We start from the raw sequence: 10834 nt of genomic DNA on the forward strand, positions 1-10834 counted from the left end.
TATTAAGGACCATTAGGAGCAATACTAGAACCTAAAATAGCATTTAACATTAGAGTAATTACTTGAAGTTAATATTTCTTGACCAGTTAATAAAATTAACAGAAATTAAAAAGTTATCTTTTGATATATATTAATAATGCGTTTAAGATGAGGGGGAGAGGTTCAAAGGAGATGCGAGGGACAAGTTTTGTTTTACACAGAGAGTGGTAGGAGTCTGCCAGGGCTGGTGGTGGAGGCAGATAGGATAGAGGCATTTAAGGAACTTTTGGGTAAACGAATAACTATGCAAGAAATTGAAGGATGTGGACCAAGGGGATTGGTTTAATTTCGTGTCATGTTCGGTACAACATCACGGGCCATAGGCTCCATTCCTGTGCTGTACTGTTCTACGCTCTATGCAATTGATTGGAAAATGCTTACTTCTGCCCTGGCATCTTCTCAAATCTTCCTCTAATAGTCTTAGAATAGAATAAAAGGTTTAAAGTGAATAGTTATATTGCTTAACGTGGGATTCGGAAAGGAGCAGTTGATAGGGAATATATAACATTTGAAAAAAATTAAATTGCTTTCTTGTCATTAACCCTGTTTCTATATGATCCAGTTCAAGTTTTAGTTATCTGAGAGGTTCTTGTGATTATCGATAATAGATAATAGATACTCCTGGAAAATACAGTGATCGATTTTATGTGCATAATCAAATGTTAACCTGTTTATGTGGGAGCATGTTTTAAAATGTAATAGGGCGAATATTGTGTGCCACTGCTTAAACTCATTGCAAATGATCCTTACGTTAAAAAAAAACACACATTACAAAATCAAAGGGGTTTTCTTGCTGTAGAGAAGGGAGTTTGCTGAACTGTGTATTCAATTAAGTGATGAAAGTTACTGGAATGTACACCTCCACCGGCGTCAAAGCAGCAGGAGCAAAGCTCGCATATTCATTTCAATTTTATTTCTCTCGGTGCTTTTACACCTCTGATTGCCTCTGTGGGATTGTAACTGAAACTGAGACCTCTTCCTCTCTCGACTCATGATGTTTCTCTGAATTAATTTTCTTATTGAACATGATTTTGCTCTTGGGTGTCTGAAATTACATGCTTTCTACAGCCTGGTCTGACCCTTGCACTTGGTTTTCATTGGAAATTATGTCACATGTCTGTTGCTTGTTTTAGCATTTACTCACATTAAACTTCATTGAAAATATTTATCGAGTTTTTCACCATTGCAATTCTGTCCTGAGTTGTCATCGTTGGTCATTATGCGCTTGGACTAGTTTTGTAGGAAACTTGGTCCAACTATCTCAATCATAGAATGGATTCAGTTTTAAAATTATGACCCTTATCTATTTCAAGACACGTTAACCAATAACTTGTAAAGTGCAGGAATAACACTAGAAATCTGAAATGGAAACGAAAAATGTTAGGAATAAAGATTGCTGCAGACTATACTTTCCCCTTTCAGATGCCGATCGGTTTACTGTGTTAGAACGATTTCAGTTTAACCTTCGTGTTTCTGGTGTCATAGACTCGATTGCAAAGGAACAAGTTGCACTTAGAGTAACATTTAGATATTAAACAAGAACAGAAATTACTGGAGAAGCTCAGCAAGTCTGGCAACATCTGTGGAGAGTGAAAGGGAGCTAACGTTTCGACTCTTCACGTGTATTTAGCTAAGTTGCAAATTGTAATGTCACACCAAGTTGATTTTAAATCTTATTATTAATGTCTCGGCAGAGTTACACTGTTTGGAAACAAGCAATCAACGCAGTTTTATGGTTCTTTTTAAAAGTCAGTTCAGGCGCAGAAATTTCACGGGGAACGGATTTGGGCTCCTCTGGGCCGCTTTGCGGAATGACCGAGACAAAGCTGAAAACCCCTCAAAACAAAATGCCTCATGTTTGGGTTATGGCGTGACGGGGGGGAGAGTGGGTGTTGGCGGTGTGAAGGAGGGGGGAGTGGGTGTTGGCGGTGTGAAGGAGGGGGGAGTGGGTGTTGGCGGTGTGAAGGAGGGGGGAGTGGGTGTTGACGGTGTGAAGGGGGGGGGGATTTTGAGGGTGTGAAGGAGGGGGGAGTGGGTGTTGGCGGTGTGAAGGGGGGGGGGATTTTGAGGGTGTGGGGGATGGGGGTGGAGGGGGTTGGGTGGGGTGTGGGTTTGGTGGCAGCTGGCGGATAAAACCAGAAGGGGAACTCTGTAATGTTCCGAAGTGAGAGATACCGAGGAGTACCGAATTACTCTGGTGATCTCTCGAGTAGAGAGACAGTCTCCAAACCTGGATGAAGGGACGCTTGGCTACAATAATCCCAGTGACCTTGGATTTCCAGGGCGAAAGGCAACATTTACGATTCAGTGTCCAGAAAGGCAGTGCCCTTTTGATTACTAACGATTGACTTCCCCAGCTCTCCTGAAGAAACTGTTAGCAGAACTGCTGACTGGACAGCAAACCGCTCTGCAGCAACACAGATCTTATTGTATTCCCAAACAACTCGCCTGTTGCTTGGTAACATTTCAATGATGTCTGATCCGTCTTTTTTTTAGCAGAAGTTATTATGGTCCTATTTCGATTAAATCTGCCTTAGTTCGATTGCTGTAATTTGTTAGGAGTCTTGCATTAGAGCGGATTATTAATCATGCGTTCGAATCCAATACTGTGGTATTCGTCATGTCTGTTTTCACATTAAGGTGTTAAAAATCTGTCAATTATAATTGAGGCAATGTTTCTGTTCAAAATAAAGTGCTTTTTGGAGCCATCAATAACCCCCGACCCCCCCCCCCACCCCACCCCAGCTTGAAACCGTTAAAGTCAACTCTTTCTTTAAAAATCTTTCGATAAATCAACACTTTAAACGTTAAGAAAAATAGCGCTGCAGAATAAGAAATAACTTGCAGCTAGTTCAAATAACGAATTAAATCGTATTGCTGAAAGTATCTCCTTCCTCTGGGTTATTGGGAGATAATTGAATGGAGAATTGTCAGTTTGCTTTGTTCAGGTCCGTGGTTCCCTTTATAATTACATTTACATCAGGAAACCACTCGATGTTGTGTCCCCAGTTCACTGCGAGGGACCGACACAATCCTGACCACTGACCTATTAACGAATATCTTCCCAGTTAGTAATATCGAGCCCAACACATAACAGAAAGTGTTTGAGCGTGAAACTATCCTTGGGTACGATGCAAGTGTATATGTATTGTTAGAACACGGGCTGCTCATTAATTACCGTCTAGACTTTAAAGTCGTGCAGCTCAAGGCCGTTTTGTTCCTAAATGCTGTTAATGTGAAGTGTGAGCTTTATCATGCAGAGACTGTGAAAGTGCTGTATTAAATTTCCTGCCTTGCTGTACTTTGGGGTACAATGGTTTCAGGGACAAGTGAATTGTAATGTTCAAACCTCTGTTTCCCACCCCACCCGAGCCGCTCCGAAAGAACCGGCGTTGTTACAACTCGCCGCACCGACGGCAGCTTGAAAAGTGCTGACGCTGTTTATTAATAATCCAAACAAATAAAAGACAGTTTGGACTCAAATGGTTAATTTTATAATTCTTCTGTGAATTAAAAAAAATGTTTAGCAAACTAATCACAGACAACGCTGCCAGCTCTATTCTCGGTGTACTCAAGAACGGACGCTTATTTCAAACTAAGGAGGTTTTTTTCTGAAAACATCAAAAATAGCCTTAAATATGTAATGATCTGCAAGATTCTCACTGCAATGAAATGAAGTTTGACCAATAGAATTTCTCTTTTTTAACTCTTCACATCATCTTGACTATAACGATAGTAGCCCTTTCCAAGGCCGTATTGGGTTTCATTGAACGTATAAAAGGTGAAATCACCATCGTGAGACAGTGATATGACATAACTAAGAAAATTGTCACTATAATATTGAGAGTAACTAGTGCAGTTTGTAATAGGAGGATTAATTAATTAAATAATAAATCAAACCATCGACACCAACTGAACAACTCCACTTTACAACAGCCCTTATCTACTCTTGCGTAACAAAATGGATAAATAAATTAAAATATTGAAATGACGATATTCAATATGATTTGGTATTAGCAACAAAGATGAAACACTAAAACGTTTAAGTATGGTCTACATGGCACACCAACACACTTTGAATAGTACTGAAGATAACGTGTTTATTACCCCGTTATGGTTTTCTTGTTAATATGTGTATAACGTGTACTTTACAAAACAACACGGAAGCTGCAAGGCGAAAAGAATAGATTTAGGAGTAACAAGTGACCTAGCTCCTTCCATGTGTCTGTTTTAACTAGAAATTAATCAGGTGCCCCATAAAGAGGCCATTTTCAAATGCAGAACATAATGTGACTGGGTAATACTCTATTTAACTCAGTAAACGACACAAAGCGAAAGTTTCGCTGTAAAAAAAACATGGATCTGTTAAAAGAATTAGGATACATTAGAATACATTTTTCTGTTAAAGCGTTCGTTAGTGTTTGAGTGTTGCGGAACCAACCCAATAACCACTATTAAATTGAAGGGAAATGGTTGGAGTCCGTATTTTTACAGCATACAGAAGTGGATTTTGAAAAGGCGGATATTTTTGAGAAGCATAACGTAAATGAATTTAATTCGGCATACATTGCAAAAGCAGCAATGAGACAATGATCCGTCAGTATGTTTTAATGTGGGATAAATTATCGACACATGAGGGAACCTCCCCGCGTTCCCCCAGCAGTTATCCAGGTGAAAAAGCTAAGGCGACAGTGTAATGGTTTATTGGAAGGTGACCAGCTCTGACGGTGAGAGTGTTCTCTCAGCGCTACAGCCCACAGTTCACTCTCTTGCGTGGGACATTGAGAGGTTATATCACTGACAGGAAGCTTGCCTGACCTGGGTTAACTCACCGTTTTCTTTTCGTTGTCTCTATCCCTCATTGCTTACAGTTTCGGCAAAATGGTCTCATTACAATCCCTAAACGCCAAGAACCATTGTTGGCTATTTCATGTTCGTAACTATATTCATAATCTAGTTTGCTCTTAAACCTGTAAGCATTCTTTCATCTTTAAACATTACCTTTACTAATAATTTGTTATTAAATCTAACAAATAGACATATTCAGTATACCCCCATACCCAGCCTCTTCCCCCGTCAGGTCATGTTCCCACTTGAATGATACAGCTGCGATATCATTTACAAGAAAGCCTAGTTTCAAAGTCCCTTTAATTTTGGAAGCTTTGCATTGAGGTCAATATTAAATTTAACGTCATGATCGTATCCAGTGCGAATGTACAACTGACCTTGCTATTCCTGTGTGCCGCGCCCCGAATGGTACCTTGTTAGACAGTCCATGAAGGTATCACCCATTACAAAACCCCCCTGTCTAAATCAGCTCGGCTCGCTTATGGGAGGTTAATGGTTATCACGCTATATTCTGCACTTGAACGTGTGCCTTGGAGATGTTATTGTAAATGAATTCCAGATTATATTAAAACGAGATGTATTTATATTTTAATTTCTGAGTGCTGCCTTCAATGTTTGGTCTAACCGAATGTTTTGGGATTACGCTCAGTGTCGGGGTTTAGTTGCCTGGTCTGTATGAGGTTGGCTCACGTTCATATGCTGAGAGATGGAAAGCCTTTAAATCCGCGGATTTCACTGCTCAATGTTTGTACAGAGAGGAACCTGCTGTCTTTACAGAGAACCTCTTTTCAACCTGACAATTTAGTAATTACTCATGCATTTCCCTTTTTAGCAACCATTACCGTGTAATTTTAGCAACCATTACCCTGTAATTGTACGAACATAAATTCGTTAAAAAAAACCCCAACTAAAAAAAAGTGTTTGTTTCACAGTATCCGAGTTTTGGAAGTTAAATGTGGTCGGATTATTTACTAGATGCAGGTTAAAAAAAATCCCGGTTCAACTCCCAACTTCAGGCTGAAATATTCTCAATACGTTACTAACCTCAAATGAGGGCTCTTGTGGTGCAGTGGTAGTATCCCCACCTCTAGCGCAGGGGAATGGGTTGAAGTCCTACCTACTTCTTTAATAATATCTCCGAACAGGTTAATTAAATGCTCCTAAAATGAACGTTGGATACAGACTATTGTAGAAGTCTGCAGTCAAACTTTCTTTGTCTTAGAATGAAACGAAAGCGGGGACGATGGTTAAATCCCCTTGATCACGTCTCTCAATAAATTAAACCAATAAAATAACTCACTTTATTCCAATCTAATCCAAAAACAAATATTCTTCCACTTGTAAAACGTTTCCGAAGGTTTACGCTGCATTTTTTTCTAAAAATGTTTCTTTTAGCAAATTGGTTTCTCCAAGTGTTTAACCCTGAGCAGACAAAGATTTGCTCAGGTCATTTCCAGTCGCGCCTTTTCCCCGCAGCTCACTGATCCCTAAGCGACTGGGGCCTGGGAAACCGAAACGCTCCTTCGGTCCGAGGAGAGTTTGGAGTCTCTCAAAACAGCCAGCGCCCGCTCCACCATATTCGCAAACAGCACTGCCGTACAGCGGATGCTTTTCTTTTTCAAAGTCAAAAATGAAATTACAAATGAAAATGAGGTCGGAAGAAATCTTCCTGGAAGGGGTTTTTTTTTAACGTTCACTCAGGGTATGTAGGGCAGCATGTATTCCCGTCCCCATTACAAAGACCTGCTCAAGGAATGGCCTCAATTATTCCCGAAAACACACATCAGTTAGTCTCTTCATAGAAATCCCCACTGATTAAACAATTCACAGGCTCTTAATTATAAAAACAATTAATTCTACGGACTCCTAGGAAGCTGTCTGAGGGGTTATAAATCTGGGTATAATTTAGCTCCAACCAGAGATTTTTTTCTGCAATTGTTTCTGAATCGAGTTAAAAATCGCACAACACCAGGTTATAGTCCAACAGGTTTATTTGGAAGCGCTAGCTGTTGGACTATAACCTGGTTCTGCGTGATTTTTAACTTTGTCCACTCCAGTCCAATACCGGCACCTCCAAATCGTATCTGAATTGAACCGAGTAAACGCGTCATATTTGCAAAATATTCCTCCTTATCGTCAGCGGAGTGAAAATTGTCCTCCCTTCAGATCTTGGCCCTTTGAGGGACTTCAGATCTACACTCGGAGAATTTGGAATCGGGACCTGGTTATGAAGTGTGCACATGTCGATGCTCATTCGGATTTATACTGTAGAGATTTGGAACCACGTGCCTTATCGATGGGTTTAATCTGTCTGGAACATGTTATCCTTGTTCAAAACACCGAATGAATTTGTTTGAGGAAAGTGTTGTGAGAAATCTTTTTTGTGTGTGTTCCGCAGGACGCTCAGTCTAAAACTGACTCTATGCAATGAGTGAAACACTAAAGGGTCACTAGACCCGAAACGTTAACTCTGTTTCTCTCTCCGGACATACATGCAGACTTGCTGAGTTTCTCAAGCAGTTTCTGACTGTTACAGATTTCCAGCGTCTGCAGTTTTGGTTTTAATTTATTCGGGACGTCGTGTTTTCTGTTTCACGCACTTTAATTGAAACAAGTCAGAATATTTCTATTACCTGTGTTCTTAAATTATAACTTTAATTCGTAAAGTTAAATATAGTAATCAGAATATCTGACTAAAGCAGGCTGTAATGGGTCAAATAAACCCTTCAGAAACCTGTCACGTTTCTGACTGAGTGTTAATCCAGAGCCGGTTACCGATTCCACAACCACGGGCTGTCCACGGACTAATCAGAAACAAGAACAAAAACTGCTGGAAAAAGTGCTTGTTTGTTTCAGTTCGTCAGTATCCACCTATTCACTCGTGCAACTTATACCGGAATCACCATTGCAACCCAGACTTGCTCTAAATAAAACTGCGGAAATCTCGAACAAATCTGCAGAAGGCTCACTAGACCCGAAATTCCGGGTCTCCCTCCACAGAAAGTGGCAGACCCTCCGAGTTTCTCCAGCACTTGCTGTTTTGTTTTACTGTGGTTTGCTCTCCCTTCCTTTCTGTCAGCATCTCATTCAGGGTAAAAATAAGAAATTCCCCTTTGCTTTGTTTCCACACCCACACACACCCACACACACACCAACACACACACACCCACACACACACACACACCCACACACACCTACACACACACCCACACACACCCACCCCCACACACCCACACACACACACACACGCACCCACACACACCCACCCACACCCACACACCCACACCCACACCCCCCACACACACACCCACACACATCTACACACACACACACACAACCCACACACACCTACACACACACACACCCAAAACACACCCCCACACACCCCCACACACCCACAACCCACACACACACACCCACACACCCCCCCCCACACCCCCCCCCACACACACACACCCCCCACACCCCCCCCCACACACACACCCACACCCACACCCCCCCCACACCCCCCCCACACACACACCCACACACACCCCCCCCCACACCCCCCCCCCCACACACACACCCACACACACCCCCCCCACCCCCCACCCCCCCCCCCCCCCCCCCCACACACACACACACACCCCCACACCCCCCACACACAGATAGACAATCTCAGGGTTCCTGCGCTTGGCTGTTCGCTGGTACCTAGCGCCTTACCGGCCCGGGTTGGGTGGATGCTGTCCGCTTCCCAGCGCAGCGCCGTCTCTCCGCCTTTGGTGTGATGGTGCCGGCTCTCGGTGGGACCCGCTGCCGGCCCAGAGCCCCCTGGCAGGCGGATAGTGTCGTGGATGAGGCTGCCGATACACTCGTTAGCCTGCTGCCTGCGGAGAGCCACCTGAGCGGCCATGACCCGCTGCCTCTCGATGATGAGGATACATTTCTCGCAGGTACAGTCCTTGAAGCGGCAGTAGCGCTTGTGACCTTTGAGCCAGGACAAGACGCCGTGGTTCCGGCAGCGAGCGCACTTCGGGGTCCTCTGCAGCGGGGCTCGGGGCTGGGAGACCGGGCCCGCCATGTACATGTACGGGGAGCCGTATGCATTCATCTCTCACATAGAGCCGGGCTCCACACACAAACAGGCGCCTTGCTTATGTCTTTCTGCAGCTTTGCAGCATGAAGTGAGAGTCCAGCCTTGGAACCTCCCGCCCTCCTGCTCTCAGAGGGGGCTGATTCCCCCCTGGGCACTTTGGGAACACTGTTTTCTCACTGAGACAGGGCTCAGGCTGGGTCTGTGCTGTTTACAGCGGAAGCTGGCGGCCAGGTGGATTCACATCAATAAAGGCGGATCTCTCTCTCTCAAACACACACTCACACTCACACAGATAGCGTGACTGAGTCAATAGGAGGGAGAGCAGTGAGCTGGTCACACTCACACTCTCTCTCCCAGGGATCACCGAGATCTCCAGCAGACCCACCTTCCCCTCTGCTGACATCAGAGGTACAGGGAATCGGTGTACTTGCAAACCACTTGCATGGTCCTGGGGGTGGAGGGGGTGGGTGGGTAAGGGGGAACACCCACTTGGGTCACCGCTCGGTCACCTCAGCAGCAGATACTGGGTTTGTGAAGGTTCGAAGTCACCACTAAAGGGGGCACAAGGAGAGGACACAAGGCGAGTTTCCATCTCAGGGGTGCGCTGTTAACCCAACCCTGGCACGATACCTCTCACTGGAATCAGCTCTCCCACACAGGGTCTGAGATTCACTCTCTCACACAGTCTCAGATTCACTCTCCCACACAGGAGCTGAGATTCACTCTCTCACACAGTCTCAGATTCACACTCCCACACATGGTCTGAGATTCACTCTCTCACACAGTCTCAGATTCACTCTCCCACACAGGAGCTGAGATTCACTCTCTCACACAGTCTCAGATTCACACTCCCACACAGGGTCTCAGATTCACACTCCCACACATGATCTGAGATTCACTCTCTCACACAGGGTCTGAGATTCACTCTCTCACACACAGTCTCAGATTCACTCTCCCACACGGGGTCTGAGATTCTCTCTCACACAGGGGCTGAGATTCACTCTCTCAACAGGGTCTGAGATTCACACTCCCACACGGGGTGTGAGATTCACTCTCTCACACAGGGACTGAGATTCACTCTCTCACACAGGGACTGAGATTCACTCTCTCACACAGTCTCAGATTCACTCTCTCACACAGTCTCAGATGCACTCTCACACAGGGTCTCGGATTCACTCTGTCACACAGGGTCTCAGATTCACTCTCTCACACAGGGTCTGAGATTCACTCTCTCACACAGGGACTGAGATTCACTCTCTCACACAGGGTCTGAGATTCACTCTCTCACACACAGTCTCAGATTCACTCTCCCACACGGGGTCTGAGATTCTCTCTCACACAGGGGCTGAGATTCACTCTCTCCACAGGGTCTGAGATTCACACTCCCACACGGGGTGTGAGATTCACTCTCTCACACAGGGTCTGAGATTCACTCTCTCACACAGGGACTGAGATTCACTCTCTCACACAGGGACTGAGATTCACTCTCTCACACAGTCTCAGATTCACTCTCCCACACGGGGTCTGAGATTCTCTCTCACACAGGGGCTGAGATTCACTCTCTCAACAGGGTCTGAGATTCACACTCCCACACGGGGTGTGAGATTCACTCTCTCACACAGGGTCTGAGATTCACTCTCTCACACAGGGACTGAGATTCACTCTCTCACACAGGGACTGAGATTCACTCTCTCACACAGTCTCAGATTCACTCTCTCACACAGTCTCAGATTCACTCTCTCACACAGGGTCTCGGATTCACTCTGTCACACAGGGTCTCAGATTCACTCTCTAACACAGGGTCTGAGATTCACTCACTCACACAGGGACTGAGATTCACTCTCTCACACAGGGTCTGAGATTCACTCTCTC

The 10834-nt window shown here is 44.6% G+C and overlaps 1 protein-coding gene across 1 annotated transcript in view; it reads right to left on the reverse strand.

Annotated features, from left to right (window-relative positions):
• The window catches only part of dmrt3a (doublesex and mab-3 related transcription factor 3a), a 28507-nt gene extending 19185 nt beyond the window's left edge, over positions 1-9322 (reverse strand). The window contains exon 1 of the mRNA XM_072590736.1: positions 8590-9322. Coding sequence (XP_072446837.1) covers positions 8590-8977 — 388 coding nt within the window. The 5' untranslated portion in view covers positions 8978-9322. The remainder of the gene's footprint in view (positions 1-8589) is intronic.
• Positions 9323-10834: the final 1512 nt, after the last annotated feature.

This window comes from Chiloscyllium punctatum, chromosome 2 (assembly GCF_047496795.1).
Source record: "Chiloscyllium punctatum isolate Juve2018m chromosome 2, sChiPun1.3, whole genome shotgun sequence".
Lineage (NCBI taxonomy): Eukaryota > Metazoa > Chordata > Chondrichthyes > Orectolobiformes > Hemiscylliidae > Chiloscyllium > Chiloscyllium punctatum.